The 22,028-nt window shown below is 39.9% G+C and overlaps 1 protein-coding gene across 4 annotated transcripts in view; it reads right to left on the reverse strand.

Annotated features, from left to right (window-relative positions):
• Positions 1-319: 319 nt before the first annotated feature.
• Positions 320-22,028, reverse strand: part of LOC144037018 (ras/Rap GTPase-activating protein SynGAP-like) — a 30,659-nt gene continuing 8,950 nt past the window's right edge. For 2 of the 4 annotated variants that reach the window (XM_077548123.1, XM_077548126.1), the window contains 17 exons: positions 20,672-20,760; positions 20,422-20,543; positions 16,790-16,946; positions 16,409-16,507; positions 15,607-15,846; positions 15,047-15,382; positions 14,834-14,978; positions 13,933-14,077; positions 13,610-13,846; positions 11,927-12,391; positions 10,369-10,570; positions 9,708-10,280; positions 7,843-8,340; positions 7,245-7,391; positions 6,895-7,106; positions 6,276-6,348; positions 320-4,880 (listed from right to left, as the gene is read on the reverse strand). In XM_077548123.1, the coding sequence (XP_077404249.1) occupies positions 4,842-4,880; positions 6,276-6,348; positions 6,895-7,106; positions 7,245-7,391; positions 7,843-8,340; positions 9,708-10,280; positions 10,369-10,570; positions 11,927-12,391; positions 13,610-13,846; positions 13,933-14,077; positions 14,834-14,978; positions 15,047-15,382; positions 15,607-15,846; positions 16,409-16,507; positions 16,790-16,946; positions 20,422-20,543; positions 20,672-20,760 (3,779 nt within the window). In that variant the 3' untranslated portion in view covers positions 320-4,841. The remainder of the gene's footprint in view (positions 4,881-6,275; positions 6,349-6,894; positions 7,107-7,244; positions 7,392-7,842; positions 8,341-9,707; positions 10,281-10,368; positions 10,571-11,926; positions 12,392-13,609; positions 13,847-13,932; positions 14,078-14,833; positions 14,979-15,046; positions 15,383-15,606; positions 15,847-16,408; positions 16,508-16,789; positions 16,947-20,421; positions 20,544-20,671; positions 20,761-22,028) is intronic. The other 2 variants (XM_077548125.1, XM_077548124.1) reach the window with 2 other exon arrangements.

The raw sequence follows: 22,028 nt of genomic DNA on the forward strand, positions 1-22,028 counted from the left end.
TGCGTCCTGCTACATACTCTGCATTGTACAGATATGAATAAACATTAATGATAAAAAATAAAATGTAGGAATACTACTCAGCTTTTGTCGACACTTGACAATGTACTATCTGCACAGGCATTTATAAACAGGTAACTATTGTTTTTAAAGTTAAAAAAAAATTGTTGCCCCGCACAGGAGACATTCTGAACTCTATAAAAAAAAAAAAAAAAAAAAAAAAAGGTAACCATTGTATGGCAAACGTGAATTAAAGACAAACAACTTACCCTTTGATGATGCCCAAAGAAGCAGGAACAGGAAGGTGCCAAACAAAAATGTCCACCTTTGAATCTATTACTTTATTTAATTCACTCAGGAGGGGAAAAAGAAATCACCTTGAAAAATGAATACATTCCTTTAGGTTTCAAACATCAACAAACAAATCATGTCAATCCACATACACCGATTATCATAATTACGAGTGCAATCAATCATACCTATAACAATTACCTTTATAAACATAAAAAAATAAAAGTTCCTACATTGAACATCCACCATACAACATCAGGGAGAGGATATGGCTTTTATCAACGGGGCATGGCTTGCTTCAAAGCAAATGTAAAGTCAGTGAAAATGTTACATCCAGGAGGCCCATAAAAAAAAAAAAAAAGATCTATTATGTAAATCATCTGTGGCACAGTAAGTCAATTGTGCAGAATAAATAGCTGCCAAGAAATAAATACTCTGTTTTATACCTCGATTTTTTTTGGGATACATAAATATGTCACTCAGTGATTATCATTGAAAATATACAGTACAAGATATTTCCTGTCACTGATGAGGTGAATTGCCCAAAAGGCTCATAAATATATTATGTCATATTCCAGACAATTTGTCATTTTCAACCAAAAGAACCTATTATTTTTCATATAATATGCAAAATAGTACATAGTTAAATGTTAATTTGATCATTCATATAAGATTAAATCTTCCCATACAGACTTTGTTGTGCTTTTTGACAGCTGAGAAATTAAAGGTAATCTCTCGTTTGCTGACCCAAAACTTGGAAACATACTTTTATATGATTATTCGTAATGGCACTTAACTAGAATACCAAAAAAAAAAATGACAACAGAAGCAAGAAAATGAAATTGAAGAGGAGCTGACGTAGTACCCAGACTGGCCTATGAGAAGCAGCAGCGTGTTGAAATTTAAAAAGAAGAAGAAGAACAAGCAACAGCCAGGCCAGCTGTTTATCTGGCAACAGTTTAAGGTATACCTTTTAAAACATTTAAAAATCTTTTATCGTATGTATGGAGAAAATAAAATTGTTCTTTTTTACATTTTACATTTCAGACAGCTTGCTTCCTGAATTTATTTAAATGACTTTTAAGCATCTGTCAACCCACAAGCAAGAGTGTCATCCCCCCAAGACCAGAAGGCTCTCACTGGATGTAGTACCCAGACTGACCTATGAGAGGCAGCAATGTTCTGAAAAGTAAAAAACAAAAAGATGAGGAAATAAAAGTAACATTAAATATAAATATATAAATTAAAAAAAACATTTTAATAATCTTAGTAAAAGATTGAAAGATTAAATACAATTACCATTTAAATAAACAAGTGTCAAAACCTAATGAAAGTAAAATACACTATTAAAAAAAAGCCAAATTTAAATAGTTAATAACCGTAAAATGTAAGAAATGAATAAAAGTGTTGAAATAATTACAAGTAAAATGTTGACAATCTATTTTTAGAATTTTAGAAAAAAAATGCTCTCAATCATATTATTGTATCCTCTCATGATCCTATTTATAGAAAAAAAAATTCCACAGGAAAATGAAGACATTAACACCAAAGTGCAGGCCAAACAACGTAAAATAAATCCATACATTATTCAAAAGAAAACTGTAACCCATTATTGTATCTTGAATCGGGCCTGGTGCCATCACCGTACACTCTTTAGACTCTGAAGAATTTATCATAATAATCATAATAATGTACAGTAGATAATCCGTTCACAACAAGTCCATTCCTGACGGCCATTGATTATTAGAATACATATGAGAATAGATAATACACTCTCCAGTTTAGGAGCCAGACGCACATCAAACTATGTAATGCAAAATAATAATAATTTAAAAAAAAAATTCTTTATAGTAGTCTTAGCTAGGAGTGCATTTTTAACACTAATATTATATGTTTCTGGTAACAAACATAAAAACCTTTCTATAGTTGCTATTCATCTTAAAAGAAAACATTTTTAAAGGCAAGAGGTTAAAAGAGCAAGTCATGAACTTTGTAATAGAAATGACTCATAGTTACAACACAGTATTAATTCATCACCCGACTACAAAAGAGACGCTTAATTTACAAATATTACACTTGTTCTCCAGTTGGCGTTGTTGCTGTATTCCCCTTGTACCCTGCATCCATTTAGTTGTCTCCACCGTTCCCGCGTTCACGGTGTATAAAGCCAAAAAGTCGGGAAATGTGAGAAAATGTCCTTTTGAAAATGTACATCATGAGAATATTAAGAATACGTAGCTTACTCATCCTCGCGTTTTTAAAAGCACATGCAAATCGATGCCGCACAAACAGATGAGTCAGGGAACTAACGACTTGCTATACAGTATAATAGGATTTATAGAACACTTTTCAAATCCATGTTTTACAAAAAAAAACTATAAATAAAGTTAGTTTATAGCGGGGGTGGACAAACTTTAGTACACTAGAGTCTTACAGGATTTTTAAAATGGAGGTAAAAATGTTGCGTGTAAAATTCTCTTCAATGATAAATAATTATTTGATTGTTTATATTTAAGTATAAATAAATTAACCACCACCACGAACCACCTATTTATTGAAAAAATGAATTAAAAAATAAATCAATTTTGGAGAGAAATGGCTAATTTCATGCAAAAAAAAAAGAAGAAGAAAAAAATTCAAACGTAAATATTTATGTCTGCATTCATTGATAATGTAAATGTGTTGGCACATCCCTGTGACGGTTGTCCATGTTGCCATACTGGTTGCAGACATTTCTTCAAGCGCGTATAGAAATGTTCCGCAAATGGTGGCGGATTAGAGTATAGATGGTGGGATGCGTTTATTACATGAAATCCGCAGGAATGTGATTTTTCCCCAAAGTAAAGCCTTGACATTTAAATCCACCGTTTATCAGTCTTAAAAAGGCCACCGACACAATAAACAACATTAAGCGGCCTTACGGGGATTTTTAACTACCCTGTATTGCAAAGACGACTTGTGCGTTTTTCAGTAATCATGTTAAACACTGCCGGCGGTGTATTGCGATTCAAGTCAAGTTGGAAGTGGAGTTTAAAACAAAATAAAAAAAGGACTGTGATGGAGAAATGACACAAAACACAAAATTTGGAGTAACCACATAAAATATCTCTCTTTTTTTTTTTTAATACTCAATTACAACCGGTAAATCTGCACTCTTTTTGGTGGTGCTGCTGTTTTGGTTAGCAACAGACTTTAAATGTGCAAATAACTTTATTTTCTAAAAGTGACTAATCATGGCAGCTACTTAGAGAAATGCAGCATTTATAATCATTTAAGGGGAATCATATTTTTTTAATAAGAATAATATGCTGGTATTATGTATTAGTTATGTCTGTACTTTTTGGTTTGTGATTTTAGACATTGCATTTTTCCAGCCTTTTTAGTGTTCAATTTAAAAATCAGTGGGATTTTTATGCCTTTGGCGGTAGTATCACAATGGCGCCAGAAAATAAATCTATTTAACACGTTAATCAGTGTAGCATTCGTTCTTTCCATTTTCAATTGGCAAAAAAAAAAAGACTGAATATTTTTTGATTTGTTTGTGAACCCAAAAAGCAGGAATAAGACACATTTGTCATATTTCTATTTTAGGCCAGGTCAAAATAGCAAAACTGAAAAATAGCCACAGAACGTGAGTTGATTCTAATATTTAATTTTGAAAGTTTATTTGCCCTTGAAAAAAATATATGGCTGATGATGCATAATTTGATCGTAGTCTGGACTGACTGTGGTGGCAACAAGCTAACATCATTACCAAAGTTCTGAGTCAGGTAAACGCAACCATTTAAGTGCTAAAATCAAATTTATTCCTGTGGCCTGTTTTTCAATTTCAGATTATTATTTTTTTTATCTGAGTTTATGGACTTAAAAAATGGATTTTACTTTGTCGGGTTAAAAAACTTATTTATTGCCATTTGAAAAATGGAAAGATGATGATAGACTGTTGCTGTCTGGCAATTTTTTTTTTATTAATTTTTTTATCCAGTAAGTCATAATTATTTGATTGCAACTTACGGGGAACTGTGTGAAAGGAAAACACGGGGGTCTTGTGTTACGGCTCTGATGCTGCATTTTGTGAAAGTGGCTTACAATCATTCCACCACAACGTAAAAAGTGGAACGTCCGACGTGATGTGTGGTAAAAGGATGCAAAAAAATCCAAACCACCAACGCTCATGTTCTAGTCACAAAAAGTTTGTGACATCGGGCTTTCAGATCAAATTGAAGGATGAATTTATAAACGGCCTGCTTTATTTGTGCTTCTGCATTTTTAGTCCTGCTTTGCAACGGGGGAAAAAAATCTCCCAAATCTTCATCCCCGCGTAGATTCAGCTCAAGAAACTCGGAATGTTGGCTGAGTCTTTGTACAAATTGGTTTCCGCCGTGAAGTGATTGTCAGAAGTTATTTGAAAAGTTTCCATAAGCGACAAGGAGCCTGGTTGTGTGTGGTCCTACTTGACTGGCAAGCAGATCTTCAAGTGGAGTGTTTAGGGGCGGTTTTTGCGCTCACACTTGGATGACCATCACGGATCCTGGTCGCTTTCGTAGTGGCAGTCAGGATCCAGGGAGGCCCCCATAGCCCTGGCAGATAGACTGTAAAGAGATAAAGAAGGCGGATGAAGTCCAGGCTGGCTTCATAATAACTTCAGCAATTTGAACAAGATAGCAACATTTGGGGGAAATTTGATGAACGCATGTACGCCATTTAAAACCATTGCTAATGTTTTTTTTTTTATCAAATACCAGGTTCCTTTAGAATCGAATGCGCCCAAAACCAATAGGCCTATACAATAAACAGTGCAACCAAGACCCTGTAGCCAACTTTGTTAGCTTAGCACAGAAGCATACCGTTACAGTAGTATAAGTAGGTAGGTTTATAATGAGAGAACAGCTCCATAGTTTCTTACTTTTCTTTAAGCTAGTGATACTTAGTTGGTTCGCGCGTTAGCTTAGCAAGGGTCAAAGCCACGCATTAGTAGTTCAACGTCAACAACAGCATACAGAACAGATTTCCAGATAATTCTATACCTTATATTGGTTGCTGTTGACTTTTTGAGGGATTTAACCTGTTGTTTGTTGCTAGATAGTTGCCTTCATTAGCTAATTTTCTACTCCATTCAAAAAGCAATAGCTAACACAAAGGCTAGCCTTGTTAGATTGCCAGTAGCACAATGATAACATTTGGGCAGAAATGTAATTTACATTGCTTAAATTGTAGACTGCCTTTTGAATTTTGACGAGTTCAACTGGCTATGTGGATGACGTATGTGTAGCTTTTTAGTCATTTAGCTACATAGTTTGTTTAATTGTTTTAGTTCAACAGGGAAGACCAATAAAAGCATTGCAAAATGTAGCCCGTTTGCGTAATTGGATAACCATAGAAATGAGGCCTTAGTGAGTAGCACAATGTTCATCTCAACTGATTGCATAATTCACGGTAAAAGACCAGTGGGCGGGGCCTGTTCTGTGCTATGCTATGCTGTGCTGTGATTGGCTAACCGGAAGGTCACTTCATTGCATTCTTAAAAGTTCCACTGTATGGCAAAAACGGTGAAATATTGCTTTTGCGTTTACTTTTGAAAGCAGCGCACAAACAAATATTGAAGGAATATCATTTGTCAACACTAATAACTGATTCGAGCGAGAACAAGGCGGCCTTGCAGCACCAGAACACTCACCAACCTCTGGTGAGTCACACCGTGCTCTAATAAACGTATATTGCAGTACATTATTTTCCTTGTGAGTATTGAGGGCATGATATTCCTTCGCAAAGCCAGCCCTCGACTTCCCCCTATTGGATTAGCATCCATGTTTTGACTGTCACTGAGGATGTCGTTTGGAATAGATGGCAACAAGGTGGAATATGTGTATGAGAGCCTGCACTGACTACAAATGGAGAATGATGTTTGTGGAGCGAGTGGCAATGAAAGAAAAAAAAAGAAAAAATCATATATGTATGTATATATATATATAGACTCAGGCACTAACCTGGTCTGTGAGGATTCGAGGCTTAATATCAGGAATGGCACCCCCTCTCAGCTCATCTTCCACAGCCATGAGTCTGACAACAGGGAAATAGAAACAAACATAGCGCTTGACAAAAAAAGAAGAGCTACAAAAGTTGTTTTTTTTTTTTAAATCAATTCATTATTATTATTATTATTATTATTATTATTATTATTATATTGAAGTCTTGGCATGCTTTGTTTGTTTGCTACCACCCACTCCGGCAATATGTTTTATACCTGTCATCTCAGATAGATGCTAAAAACAATGACAAATGTTTGGCTATGCTGCTTTTATGCTAAGATGGGCTGATTGGCTAACTAGCATTAACCTAATTTTAACTACATTGAACATTGTCATTTCTTTTCAAAAACCTTAGTTTTATTTTAAGAATATTAAGTGGGCCAATAAAAAGACCCGGGCTGAACTTTGGATACTGTGTTAGAATTATGGCTGTCTATCCCTGTGTTTTATTTTTTTTCATATAGATATTGAATATTTTATTATATCGCCCCCAAAAGATGTGTGTTAGGGTCGTCGGGGTAAAATAAAAGTAAATAAAATCAACAAGGGGGACGGCAGACGTTAGCTGAAGCGTCACCTGTTGATGATGCCTTTGATTTGGGAGTCCTTCTCGACTTGTTGCTGCTTTAGACGCCGCTCGCTGTCATCCAAGCGGCACTGGTACTGCTGCAGGATCTTGCTGGTCTGCTGCTCCTGCGACACGAGCCTGTGCTCGTATTCCTCCAGCTTGCGATGGGACATCTTCAGGCGCTCCTTCAAGGAGTGGATCTCCTCCTCGTACTCCCTCACCTGCAAGGGAGGATGCGGTTTCGCTTAGTAATAATTCATTCAAATTAACAGCTATGGACAATTTGGAGCCTTCAGTTAACCCAAGCTAACTTTCAGTGACAGCAGTAAAAACATCATCCAAAAATATGTGTTGCTAACCCTCTCCAGACGGGATTCGTCCATGCTCTTGGAGTACTCCTTAAGCTGGCCCTCGCGGTCGGGCCGCAGGCTCTCGATGTCGGCGGAAAGATGCGGCATGTTGGACACCCAGGCCACTGTGCGCTCATTCAGGTTGGACTGGGAACCCTGAAAATGACAAGGAGGGGAAAAAAAAAAACGTTTGGTTACGGTTACTATGAGGGGAGGATTTATCTGCATTTGTTTCTCCTCTAAAAAAAACACTGAATACGTTTTCACATGGACAGTTAGCTGCTGAGCTTATTTGAATGCTGTTGCTAACCAAAACAGCAGCACCTACAAAGGCACCAAAATAGTTACACTCAAGTCATGTCACTGTAATAATTGAATTGTATTATGATACAAAAAGACAAGGAAGATTTGCATGAGCCTATTTGAACTCTGTTGCTAACCAAATCAGCAGTCCCAACCCAGACATATTTGAATTAAAGATTCATGTTGTAAACAAATTCTCTGTGTCATATTAAGAATGTTTCATTATGCGGCGACGTCTTTAACAACACTTTCTACTAGACTCTCTACCTTCTGCAGTTGAGTAGTTAAAAACCAAATGACTGACCTGCTTGTTGCCGAGCGGCTTAAGCAGATGTTGCTGCGGAGGCTGCAGCTGTTGCGACTTTTTGCCGCTTTTGGTTGGCGTGTCCGTCGAGTCCTCGGCGGTGGCCGCGACGGAGGATGGGTTCTGGTTCTCTTTGGTGGCGCCCGTTTGAAACGGCAGCCCGGGAGCCGGACTGTCCGTCGCAGCGTCCTGCTGCTGCGTTTGTGTTGGTTGCTGCTGTTGTTGTTGTGGCGCCGGCTGAGTTTGCCGCTGTTTGTTCTGCACAAAGTTGCCGTCGCTGGACTCCAGTAGGAGATTCCTGCTCTGGGGTCGGGCCTTGGGCGGCGTGGCCGTGGCCGGGGTGTTGATGGAGCGTTGGGACTTGAGCAGCTGGGGGGCGATGGAGGACTGGCGCACCGGGTGGACGGTCGTAGGAGGCGTGGCCAAAGAAGCGGGCGTGCCGGTTCCGGTGGGCGTTTGAGAAGCGACGCCCATCATGTGCTGCTGCTGGAGGGATTCCTGAGGAGGCGGGTTGAGAGGAGCGAAAGCTTGAAAAATTTAACACCAAATGGTTGTGAATGGAGATTTATATTAAAGGGGACATGCAGTACAATGGAACATTTCAGAAAAGGTGTCTGTTCTAAAACTTATGTCCTATTTAAAAGTAGGTGGGTTCAAACAGAAGGTGTGTCCTGTCCTGAGTTGTTTAACACAGTGGTTCTCAACCTTTTTTCAGTGACGTACCCCATGGGAAATATTTTCTCAGCCAAGTACACGCTAACCAGTGCAAAGCATTTCTGATTGAAAAAAAAAAATACTTAAAACCGAGTGCTGCGCCATCAATATCTGATTTATTAAAATTTGGAACACTATTTGTATTTATGTGGCCATTTTTAACTATTTGGGAAAACAAAGATTAACTAAAAAAAAAAAAACTAATATTATAAATAAAGATTTGTATTATCAACATTAACAAATTTGGGATCATAGTAAAGCTCTGTTCTCAAAAAGAATTAACTAGCTGAATTTTAAATAAAGTTTTCAAGTGATTGACAAGTGGCTTAAGACAAGTTGGGTCGAACCATTCTGGTATGGGGGAGATGCTGTTTTTTTTAGGATACTGCAATTGAATATTAAAATAATTTTGTGAACTTATATCTTTCTGAAATATTTACATATACTTTTAAAATATATTCTAAAATCTCACGTACCCCCTGGAGTGCCTTCACGTACCCCCATTTGAGAACCACTGGTTTAACACATTAAGTGTAAATACTGTACAATGAAATAAATGCTGTAACTTTGAACTTTTAACCCATAATCAACTTTTGATCTGAAACCCAAATATTTTCAGTATAAAACAACAAAAATGTTGACCTTGCCGTTCCAATACTTTTGGAGGGGATTGTATATGTTTGCCACTTAAGTAACTACTGTATATATTTTATTCTAATATTCCTTCCTGTCCCAATTGGTAGAAGATGGTTAATAATATTTGAAAAAAAACAAAAAACAAGACAAGTTGGTAATTAATTCAACGAGAACAATCGTCCTAACACCAACTGTATTTAAAAAAAAAAAAAAACAAGAGGCTGAGCGATCCATTGCAGCCCACGCAGCAGGACAGAAATAGCTCAGGACATTCCGGTACATAACGGTATCATTAGAACCACTGCAATCTACACAGTGTGGGTGGCAAATAACAAATTGTATCAAATTAGACATTTCGAGTTCCTGTTCTTCAAATGTAATGTGTTACACTACTTCTGTGTGGCTGGCCTTAACTGAGGAGCCCCTGCATAGTACCAAAATCCAGATGAATGTTTGGCAATTCACTTGGGATAGAAGACTGAATGAAATTCAGATTTTGCATGTCACACACTTACCTGCACCTGCAGTGAGAGCTGATGCCAGACAAAATCATTGTTCTGGTTCTGCCGGCTGAAATCGTCGCTGTAGCTATGCGAGTGGACGATGCTGGGCTGCACCAGGCTGTTCTGGGAGCGCAGCGCCGAAAGGTCCTCGCTGCGGGAGAAGGCGTTATTGCCGAACGCCGGCGTGTAATCGTGGTGGCCGTTCTCGGGCTCCGGGGCCAACAGGAGGGGCGGTGGCGGAGGCTGGGCCGGGGGGTTCTGCGCCGCCAGGTGGAAGAGAGGGTTCTGGAAGGACAGCGGGTAGTGCATGGCCGCCGCCGCCTGCTGCTGCTGCTGGGAGATGGACTCGGTGGGGCCGCCGATGTGGCCGATCTGGCTCAGCCTCAGGCCGGAGCCCGCCGAGCCGCTGGGCATGTGGCCGCCCATTCGGAGGGGCCCGCCCAAGTTGCCGAAGCTGTGGCCCAGGCCGGCGATGGAGGCCTGGGAGGAGGTTAGCATGTCCCCCACTGAGTTCAGGTTGGAGATGCTGTTCATGCGCGAGTCTTGGAGGTCCATCATCGACACGCTTTTATTCACACTGTGAACCTGACAACAGCGACAACAACGGAACATAATTAGACAGCATTCAAATCAAACTTCTTTTGTTGGTATAAAAAAAAGCCAGAAACTCTACCTTAGGGTCCGGTTCCGTGATGTCCGAGCTGCTGGTGCAGTATGCCGGGCTGGAGCGGGCCAGCGGTGGCCGGGTGACGTAGAACACCTCCCGAGACGAGCGCAGGTCTCGTTCGGCCTGCCGCCTCATGTTGAGGTTGGACGAGAGGGACTCGACGGCCGACACGGTCGGGGGCGACGGCAGGCGCGAGATGTCGATAGAACTTGAGACATGACACACGAGGCATGAGCGGTGATATAGATTAGTCCCACTGTTTTTTCATTTTTTTTGACCAATTCAATTTGCAACTTCAAACTGCTAAGATGATTCCTATCCCCCGCACCCAAATTTAAAATACAAAATTAAGATTTTTTTTAAAAATACTAATTTACACATTTAATTGATTAATTAATTTCAATATCATTATTATTATTAATTATAATTGAATTAAAAAAAATAAGTACTAATTTACACATCTATTGACTTATTCAAATCATTCCAACAGCTAATTTCTATTCCATTTCCCCCAAAAATTTTGACTTTTTTTTTTTACTAATTTATTTTTCAACTCCAAACTGCTAAACTTATTCCTATTCCTTGTTTTCTCCCCAAAAAAGATAAAGATTTTTTTAAAACTAATTTACACATTTGTTGACCAATTCAAACCGTTCCCACTTTAAACTGTTTAGCTCATTCCTATTCCCTTCTTTTGTCTAAATTTCAAACTACAAGACCCAAATTAAGAAATTTTAAAATTACTTTTACCTCAAATTTCCACATTTGATGACCGATTCAAGCCATTCTAACTTCAAACTATTCAGCTCATTCAGGACAGCTCCTATCATTCCATATCAATTTATATCATTTCAACCATATCATTTCATGTTTGCCTATTTTTTAAAATTCATTTCAGCACTAAGAATCTCCAGAAATTGCATAATCTAATTAAAGTTACTTAACTTTTTTTCTGATAGGAAAAGGGAGGCGTCTGTTTGTGGGAGGCATGTATTTACTTTTTTTTTTATATACAATAAACCTCGGTTCAGCACATTTGTCATTGGATAACATCATACAAACACCGCTGGAATGATTTATCATGGCAAATGCGGCGTGTGTGAGTGCGTGCGTGCATGTGTAAGTGCTTGGGGTGGGGGGGGGGGGGGGCAACATTACAACTGTTATTGCTCTCACGAGAAGAGTTCTCATTTAAAGTGTTAGATTCTAATGAGAGCCGGTGTCTCCTGATAATAGGAAGTGCGAGGCTGAGAAAAAGGGGGTTTGGCTAAGAGGGTCTGGGAACAGATGGTGCTGGCAATTACCGATTGATAAAATACTTACCGCCTTTGGAATAAATTAGGTGACATTAGAGGGGCTCTCAGAAATAAGCCAGGCATTGTGTTTGGACTCGCAGAATTCCCATCCTGTGAGCTTTCTCGTTCTGTGCTTCACTGTTAATTACACCCGTGTGACGCTGCTGTGTCACGCTGCGTTAAGAATTACCCGACACGGTGAGGCCTCCCGGAGGACACGATCTATTTTGGTAAATGGAGGAGGAGGAGGGGGGGGGGGGGACGCCTACCTGTTCAAGTCGCGCATCATCAGGCTCTGGAAGTCGGACGACATGAGGCGATTGAACGTGGGCCGGGAGAAGAGTCTGTCCTTGGGCCGCTCGGGCTGGTGGTTGGTGGCGGCGTGCAGCTGAGGGTTCCGCAGGGCCACGCTGATGTCGTTCAACAGCCGAGGCAGCGGACCCAGTTTGAGGATAGCGTCCTGTGGGCAGGTTGGGAAAATGTCACAGCGACCAATCGGAATTGTACTGTTTTCACGTGTACGCCACACAACCTTGCTGAGCTGGCCCATGACCTCCCACAGCAGGCTGTGCAGCATGGACAGCTCCCTGCCGAGGTCGATGTAGCCTTCGAAGCCTCCGGCGTTCCCTCCGGCGTCCATGTTGGAGATTTCGTAGAGGAACTGCTGCATGGAGCACCACTCCATCTCCAGGAACTCGTTCATGAAGTACATGTATTCTTCCTTGGGCCCAAACCTGCGGCGTGTACATGTTTATATTGACGCTAATGTGTTACTAAAGTGGAACTAAAGTGGATCAAGCAATTAATTAAAATGATGTTGGCCAGGTTTTGCATGACCCGGACAATTTGGTAATTTAGCTCCAAAGCGGCAAACAAAATATTTGGTAACTTAGTGTTTTGATATTATTAGGTAAGGAACCATATTCGGTAACTGAGCCACTTTATGAGCCAAGTAACCATATTTGGTAACTTAGTTTTTTGACAGGACAGGACGTGATAACATTACCTGCATCATGAGGTGAGGAGCTACTTATGCTAGCTTATTGTGCAAGGAACCATACTTGGTAACTGAGCCACTTTATTAGCCAACAAACCATATTTGGTAACTTAGTTTTTTGACAGGACAGGACGTGATAACATTACCTGCATCATGAGGTGAGGAGCTACTTATGCTAGCTTATTGTGCAAGGAACCATATTTGGTAACTGAGCCACTTTATTAGCCAACAAACCATATTTGGTAACTTTGCCTTTTGACAGGACAGGTGTGTGATAAAATTATCAGGTGAGGAGCTACTTATGCTAGCTTATTGTGCAAGGAACCATATTTGGTAACTGAGCCACTTTCTTAGCCAACAAACCATATTTGGTAACTTAGTTTTTTGACAGGACAGGACGTGATAACATTACCTGCATCATGAGGTGAGGAGCTACTTATGCTAGCTTATTGTGCAAGGAACCATATTTGGTAACTGAGACACTTTATTAGCCAACAAACCATATTTGTTAACTTAGTTTTTTGACAGGACAGGACGTGATAACATTACCTGCATCATGAGGTGAGGAGCTACTTATGCTAGTTTATTGTGCAAAGAACCATACTTGGTAACTGAGCCACTTTATTAGCCAACAAACCATATTTGGTAACTTAGTTTTTTGACAGGACAGGACGTGGTAACATTACCTGCATCATGAGGTGAGGAGCTACTTATGCTAGCTTATTGTGCAAGGAACCATATTTGGTAACTGAGCCACTTTATTAGCCAACAAACCATATTTGGTAAATTTGCCTTTTGACAGGACAGGTGTGTGATAAAATTATCAGGTGAGGAGCTACTTATGCTAGCTTATTGTGCAAGAAACCACATTTGCTAAAAGTTCACCAGTGATGGGACCATATTTGGTCAATCGACTTAAATTTAGGAACTGATCTATTAATAGGCAAGGACTCACTTGCTGAAGCTAGCCAGGTTCTGCATGACCTTGGCGATGAGCGTGAGGGTCCGCGACGTACGCTCCGCCGGGTACTCCTGCGTGAGGCTGAAGAGCGAAGGCGACATGATGGCCGGGCACATGAAGCGAAGGAAAAGCGAGGAGCTGATGAGGCTGTCGGCCAGGTCCTCTCGGCCGCGCTCGGCGCAACGGGCCCGCCATGAGGCAAACACCTCCTTCAGGTCGCGGGGGAAAATGCTGGAACGGGTGCGACCAGGCTCGTGATCAGGGAGTATGCGGGAGATGAATAAAGAAGACTTACTTTGGACGGATCGCATACGCACCAGAGAGAGTTGATGATCTTGCAGAGTAAAAGCTCACAGCACATGCGAAGGTTAGCTTGGTGGTCGGCCAGGACTGATGGCGGGACTCGCATGGGGTCCACCTCGCAGTTCTCCTCAGATTCATACAAGGCTCGGATGAAGTCACCTGAATCACATCGGGACATATTTAGTCATTTAACGGCTAAGGAACCATATTTGGTAACTTATCTTTTCATGTGTATGGTATCTTAGCCACTGGTCAGCGTTATTCGGCAACCTGGCTTTTGCCTATTTGGGAACTTAGCCCATATCAGGTAAGCAGCCATATTTGATAACTTAGCTTATAGTGGACAAGGTACCATATTTCGCAACTTAGGTTCTAATGTACAATTAACCATAATTGACTTAGCCACTCATCAAGCAAGGGACCATATTTGTTAACTTAAAAATGTAAAGGCTAGGAACCATATTTGGTAACATTTTGTCAGACAGAAAAGGAACCATGTATGGTTGCTTAGCTAGTTATCGGAAAGGGAATCTGATTTTTTGACTTAGGATAAGGGAAGGGACATTTAGTAACTTAGCCCTCTAGTGGGCGAGGAATCATATTTGGCAACTTGGGTTCTATTGTGCAATTGCTAATTTAGCCACTTATCAAGCAAATAACCATATTTGGTAACTTAGCAATGTTTGGTAACATTTTGTCGGAGGTGTATGTTAACTTCGATAATTATCAGGCAGGGAATCCTATTTTATAACGTGACGCTTTATCAGGGAAGGGACATTTACTAACTTAGCCCTCTAGCAGGCAAGGAACCTTATTTGGCAACTTAGCTTTTAACCATATTTTGTCACTTCATTGTCAACCTAAAGCAATGTATGGCCGACGGAAGCAATTTTCGGCTTTCCCCCCAAATCTTACCTATCCCATCCTTGAGGTATCGGTGACCAATCAGCTTGAGGTACTCCTCCACAGCCTTGGTGGCGAGCGTGTTCTCCCGAAAGATCATGTGCTCACGCTCCATGAATCGATCCACCTCACACATCGCCATGTCAGACAGGAACTCCTGAAAGGAGGTCGCAATTGTGTTGGTAAGTGAACGCTTTTCACCTTTAAACCTGGGTTCTTGTTTACCTTGGTTTTCCCAGTGCTTTGGAGGATGTGCACCAGAGCAAACGCCACTTCCTCCTTGCTCTTCACGCTCAACAGCGGCTCCAGAACGGCGCACAGTGTTCGGTAGTTGTTGGTGATGTACTCGGCGAACTCCTTGTACAGCTCCATGGGGAGGATGTTCATGGTCTGGTAGCGGGACTTGACGCGGAGGGAGGCGTTGATGATTTTGCCGCTCCCGACGCCGCCGCTCTTGGCCAAAACGCTGGACTGGATGACGGGGTACCACTGCTCCACAAACTGTCTGCCCGTGATGCTGGAGATGGGGATGCTGACGAGGCCGAGGTATGTGCTTTTCTCCTACAATCACAACAACATGATGTAGCCAGTAGCCATCTGGAACCATATTTGGTAACTTAAGTCAGGCAAGGAACCATATTTGGTAACTTAGCTGTTTTTATGCAGTATACAGATACTTGGTAAGTCAACCCAACATTGGGCGAAAAAAAACACAGCTGCTAATAATAACTTTTAATAGCAAAGGAACCAAATTTGGTTACTACGGCCCATACACAGCACATTACCTTGCGTCTCTTTTTGTCCGTCTCTTTGTAGAGGTGCAAGCGAAGGCTACGAATGGTGGGCAGGTTGTTGAACTCGAAATGCTCGCCCCAGAAAACGGTGTCCGTGCGAGGTTTGCTGGTGGTGCGGGCGTACAGCATGTCGTCCAGACACAGCTCACAGTAGTAGCGCTTCTTGGTCGGCAGGTCCCGGGCTTCAATGATCCATAACTTGAGTACGTTGTCCACGCGCCTGCTGTTGTCCTGGACAACGGAGGTGGGGGGGCATTTAACTCATTGACTCCCAGCCATTTTCAATGAAGCAACCCCCTTCGCTCCCGGCTGTTTTATTGGATTTTGACTCAGTTTGCAAGGCCCACAGATTATTGTGTCCTATTGCTATAAAACATGGAACCTACCAAAAGAAAGATTCGAGTCTCTTCTTTCATCAGGAAAAAAAAGTATATTTGTATCCGTTTTGCAGCAATTAGTATTAGAATACAGCCAAGTTTCATCGATATTCACATTCCTGGTGAAAACACTGTCAAAAAGAGCTTGTTGCAACATGACCCTGGCTGATCTCTTATACTCTGCTGCCACCCGCTGTCCGTTTTTTGTCATAACTACCGTTGCTTTAAGCCACCTCTTCAGGTCAGAAGCTGCACCAAAACGTAAAAACTGTATAAATACGTTTTTGGGAGTAAAGGACAATGTATTAAAAAAATACATTTACATATTTTTGGGTTTGAATGAGTTAATGAGCCAGGACCTCATCCAATACCCACATTTGATTATTTAAGCAGACTTCAATCGGTAGTAGGTTCACCTTGTTGGGTTTGACAGCTCTTTGCAGGTTTTCAATCCACTTGTCTCTCTCTGAAGCAGAACGGCAGGCGAAACATTTTGTCCCTGAATTGGTGGTCACCTAAAGATAGAAAAACAGACAATTTTTGGCACATGAACCTATTTAGTAAGGAACCAGCCTAAGCTAACATAACTTTTCATCAGCCTGTGGCTAAGTTAGCATATTTGCTAACTTAGCCACAGTACGGCATTTGTGACTAAAATGAGTACATTGAATTAGACCAATGCCGAAATATTTGCCTCATATATACTTTTGTGTGTGGAGAAACAACAAAGTCTATCGTTCTAATTTTGTTTCAACTGGATGTGGAGGATAGGAAAAACCGTGGAAGCTAGTACCCACCTCAAAGCAATACTCTTGTCCCAAAATGCTGGAGTGGACCGGTTTTATGACGGCATCTTCGTCCAGCACCAGGTCCAAAGCCTCGGCCGCGCTGCTGGGAGAAAGCAGCGACTCGTGGGAGTGGGATTCTTTGAAACTCTGCTGCATCAAGCGTGTCCTCGTGGGAGAGAGAGAATAGAAAGAAACAATGCCTTTACTTTCACGGCTCCGAGTATGCGACTGTCATCATCCTTAAATAAACTTAGCGAGAAAGATAAGACTTTGATTCAATACAAAAGTGAGTCACAGACACTCGGGGAGCCCTCACGCATCACACCTGACAATCGAAATATATTTTTAGGCATGATCCTTTTATAATGAGTTTTGGGGGTGGGGAAGAGGCGAGAGCAGTGGGCTTTCATTTCTTGTTGTTTGCAGTTTGGCTTGTTGACTCGACTCATCTGTGTCATTCGTTAGCAAGAGCAGCAGCGCGACGGAAAATGTACACGGCGGGAAATCATTTCATTTCTGATGAAAAAAACAGCGAGCGGAATTACAGCTTTACAAGATATAGCAAATTTTCATTTTCAATGTTGAGCTTGTTTTTTTTTGGGAGAAATGATCTTGATTTTGCTCCTCAGAGAATATTATATATATATATATATATATATATATATATATATTTTTTTTTTTTGTTTTGTTTTTTGTTTAATAGTATTTTAACTTCTTAAGAGACCTCTTAACTCATTCACTGCCATTGACGGCTATAAACGTCAAAATTTAATTTGAACTATTTCTATTAGTTTAACATTTTTTTCCCACTTTTGTTAACAAGAGTATGAAAACCTAGATTTTTTTATTGTACATGTAGAACAGATATGAAATTTGTGATTAATCGTGAGTTAACTAATGAAGTCATGCGATTAATTGCAATTACAAAATGTAATTGCCTGTCGCTCCAAATTTTTAATAATCTTTTCTTCTTTTTTTTTCTTCATTCACTGCCATTGACGGCTATAAACGTCAAAATTTAATTTGAACTATTTCTATTAGTTTAACATTTTTCCCCCACTTTTCTTAACAAGAGTATGAAAACCTAGATTTTTTTTATTGTACATGTAGAACAGATATGAAATTTGTGATTAAGTTAACTAGTGAAGTCATGCGATTAATTACAATTAAAAAATTTAATTGCCTGTCGCAACTCATTTTTAATTAGTGATGTTTTCTTTTAAGAATTTATGGCAGTGAATGAGTTAATATGTCATAATTGCTCGGCCGTGACTGAAGCTCAGGGTGTGGAGACGGTCGTTCAGTAACCACCGGAAGGTTGGCTGTTCGATCCTTGCTCTCCCCCAAGTCATGTGTCGTTGTGTCCTTGGGCAAGGCACTTCACACACATTGCCTCCAGTGCTACTCACACTGGTGCATGGAAAGGTGCGAATGTTTGGTCGGAGGGGCCGTAGGGCCCCATGGCAGCTGTGGCTAGTTAAGTAGCTAACCGCCACCACAGTGTGAAAGTGTGAGTGCATGAATAATGTATCCATTCCATTGTAAAGTGTCTTTGAGTGTCTAGAAAAGCGCTATATAAATAAATTATTATTATGTATTATTAATTGCTAGCTTTATCATTAACGTCAGTGCATGCTAGCTGATTTAGCTGCAATTTTTTTATTTCAATGCTGGATTTGGTAATTTTTTGGGGGGAAGAATTACATTCATTTTTTTCCTCTACATACGTGACCCTTTTAGGAGGAAAATAAACAAACAAAACAAAGATAACTAAAGCATGTAACCAATGACATTTATGAAGTATTAGGGAAAAAAGCACAAAATTTAGAGGCCATGCTAAGACTGTTGGTAAACCAAAAATAGTGCATGGGTATTTTTTCCTTTAAAAAAAAAATGTTCATAAACCAAATTCCACTGTAGTTGGTATCTTATATTAACAAGCATATTTTTTTTATACTTTTTATTACTTAATTAGCTTTTTCACTGCACTGTGAACCTAACAAGTCTGCTGCAGTCTTTGAGCATAAAAAACAAGGGATTAGTAAGGAAATGAAGGAGCTAAATGAAGTAGCTTTGGAATGTTAATTCCGTGCTGTGTTTAATGTCAATCAGAAGATGCAGGAGATGAAAAAAAAAAAAGTTAAAAAAAAACAAAAAACAAACAAAACACAAGCTTGGCAGGCGACTTTGAGCAGCTGCGATGGGAAGAGAGAGTGCGAAGTTGGCCGTCGGACACCTTCGCGGCATCATCGGAGAGAATTAAGCGCGTGTGGGCAGAACGGGAAGCCGGCTGTGAAGGCAGCTGTCAGGCAGCGGTATGAAATGGGGCCAGAAAGTCAAGGTGACCATAACCACGCCGCCGACCCTTACATCACCCCCAGCTTTAATGCAGTTTTTTTTTCCTTCATCTCAACTATGTGGGTTTACATTTACACTTAATTCTTATTATTTCTTTTTTTTTTAACGCATATCCTCAAAATGTCTTCTTAACAGTCTATGTTCTGGTTCATTAGGCAAGAAAGGACATTTGGTAGCGTAATTTAGTTTTTAGCGGGCAAGGAACCATGTTTGGTACCTTCGATTTTATCAGGCAAGGAACCATAATGGGAACAGCTTTTAACAATAGTATTCTGAACTGTTTCTCATTTACATTTTTTAAGGGTAAAATGTCACTTATGTAACATCACTCAGGCAAGGAATAAATCCAAGGTTGAGCTTTTAATGGCAAAGGAACCCTATTTGTTTACTAAAAGAACCACAATTTTTAACTTTAAAGCCCTTGCTTTATCCTACTTACTTTTTTTTTTTATAGCATACTTAAACAACACTGGACACCCATATTTGCCCCCAAAATGTCTATTCTCTCCCTCTTGTGGCTAGCGTCAGCACAATAGCTCTACTTTCTTCCTCGACGTCTTCACTTCCTGTCCGTGTCGTGACTGAATTGTGTTAGTACAGCAGAAATCGTCTGACAACAATGCAGCCCCGATTCCTCGGAGACGTGACCCCCGCGTTAGGATGAAAAACAAGAATCTGGCATCACAGCCGCAGGAAATGCTCGCTTTTTTTGTGTGCACATCATCATACAGATGTAATAAAATGGTACCTCCGAGCGGTTTTAATCACAATGTTTAACTCATTCACTGCCATTGACGGCTATAGACGTCAAAAATTCATTTGAACTATTTCTATTAGTTTCAAATTTGTTCCCACTTTTGTTAACAAGAGTATGAAAACCTAGAATTTTTTATTGTACATTTAGAACAGATATAACATTTTTGATTAATCGTGAGTTAACTAGTGAATCTATGCGATTAATTACTATAAAAAAATGTAATCGACTGACGCTCCAAATGTTTAGTAATTTTTTTTTTAATCACGTCAGGTGATTAATTTTTTTTAATTGTAATTAATTGCATGACTTCAATAGTTAACTCACGATTAATCACAAATTGTATATCTGTTATAAATGTACAATAAAAAAAATGCTAGGTTTTCATACTCTTACATACAAAAAATGCTAAACTAATTGAAATAGTTCAAATTAATTTTTGACATCTAGAGCCATCAATAGCAGTGAATGAGCTCATCAAAAGCCTGCAATCCAGTTAAAAAAAAAATCAAAAAAAAACATGACCAACCTCTCTTGATCGGCGCTACGAAACCGGGGCAGAATCATTTGTCGGAAGCTGCTGGTCCGGTCCAGTTTAGGCTGACTTTTGGCCCTCTTGATGGAGCCCTTCAGCCTTCGATTGAGGAAACTCTGAATGTTGAAAAAAGGTGACTTACATCCCCCTTTCGACTTATGCTGTGGACGAACAGCTATAAATCCAATGTGATCCAATAAAACAATCCACAAATCTTCACTTAAATGTGTTGCTGTGCACTCACGGGCTGTCTGAAGGACTGCGGGGTGGCATTGGGAGGCGTTTCCATGCTTGACTGTCGCACAGAAGCAAAACTTGCCCTGCGTGATTGGTCTGGGTGGGGGGGGGGGGTGGGGTGAAAAAATGGCACCATAACAAGTTAAGTTGCATTATTAACAAACAAAAACAAATTAAAAAGACAATTAATTTAGTATCATGTGGCACAATACAACGGAAGCTCCAATGTCAAGCACTACAGATTGATGCCACAAGTGTTAGGCAAGGAACCATGTTCGGTAACTTAGCCTTTAACGCCTAAGGAACCATATTTGGTACCATAGATTTTAATAGTCAATTATATATATATATATATACTGTATATATATATGTATGTGTGTAATATATAAATATTTCGAAACTTGGCAAATTTTAATCTTACTTGGCTTATTTGGTAATTTTTTTATAGGTCCAAAAAAATTGTGACTCATCTTAATCACAGTCAAGTGTTTTCAAAGCATGAGAAGGTTGACTTTATTTGAGCTTTTTGTTCAATGACGGACTGTGTTGGTTCCACTGAATTAGAACCCATGACTTGAGCGCGCAACTCAAGTTGATGACAAATCCACAACGGACAGTTAACATGTAAGCAACATTGTCGATAAAGACACAAGGACAGACATTCACAGTCTCCATGACAGCACCGTGACGAAAAGTGGCTTCGGAGCCCATTTGAACTCTGTTGCTAACCAAAGCAGCAGCACCAAAACAATGACGACGGCGTCTGTGTGCGCCCAAGTTTAAGATGTGAGGAGTTAGACCCAGAAACGTCGATTATGTAACTGTCATTTTATATAATCACATTTAATGGTGGTGGTAATTGAATGATATTTAAGTTGGAATTTTATGAGAAAAAAAGACAAAATAATTCACTCACAATTGAATGAACAACAAATTCAGTAATTATAAGAAAAAAGGTTATGAGATTCTACTTGTCATTTAAAAAAATAATAAAGTAAGCTGATGACAATAGTGAGTCAAATGTTACGAGAGAAGGCAAAAAATAACTTTAAAAAAAAAGGGAAATCACAACAAAATTCTCACACTATCTTGGCCTCCCCGCCTCCATAAAATGCTCTTAACGTCAGTATTTTCAGTGTGTGAACCCTTCAACATGCATCACAATTTTTTTCCTCCACATTGTGAATATGAGTGATGTTTGTGATCAAATATTTGCTATTACAACACAAAGGATCCATTTCCTGTTCTTCCTCGATTCTATTTCAGTCTGCGTCTTTGACTTCAATGACTAATGTGAGCAAAATACACACGGTGTCATCTTGTGATTTCCTCCCAAAGCCTGCAAATGGGCCGCTCGCCAGGTT

The sequence above is a fragment of the Vanacampus margaritifer genome, chromosome 17 (genome assembly GCF_051991255.1).
Source record: "Vanacampus margaritifer isolate UIUO_Vmar chromosome 17, RoL_Vmar_1.0, whole genome shotgun sequence".
Taxonomy (NCBI): Eukaryota; Metazoa; Chordata; class Actinopteri; order Syngnathiformes; family Syngnathidae; genus Vanacampus; species Vanacampus margaritifer.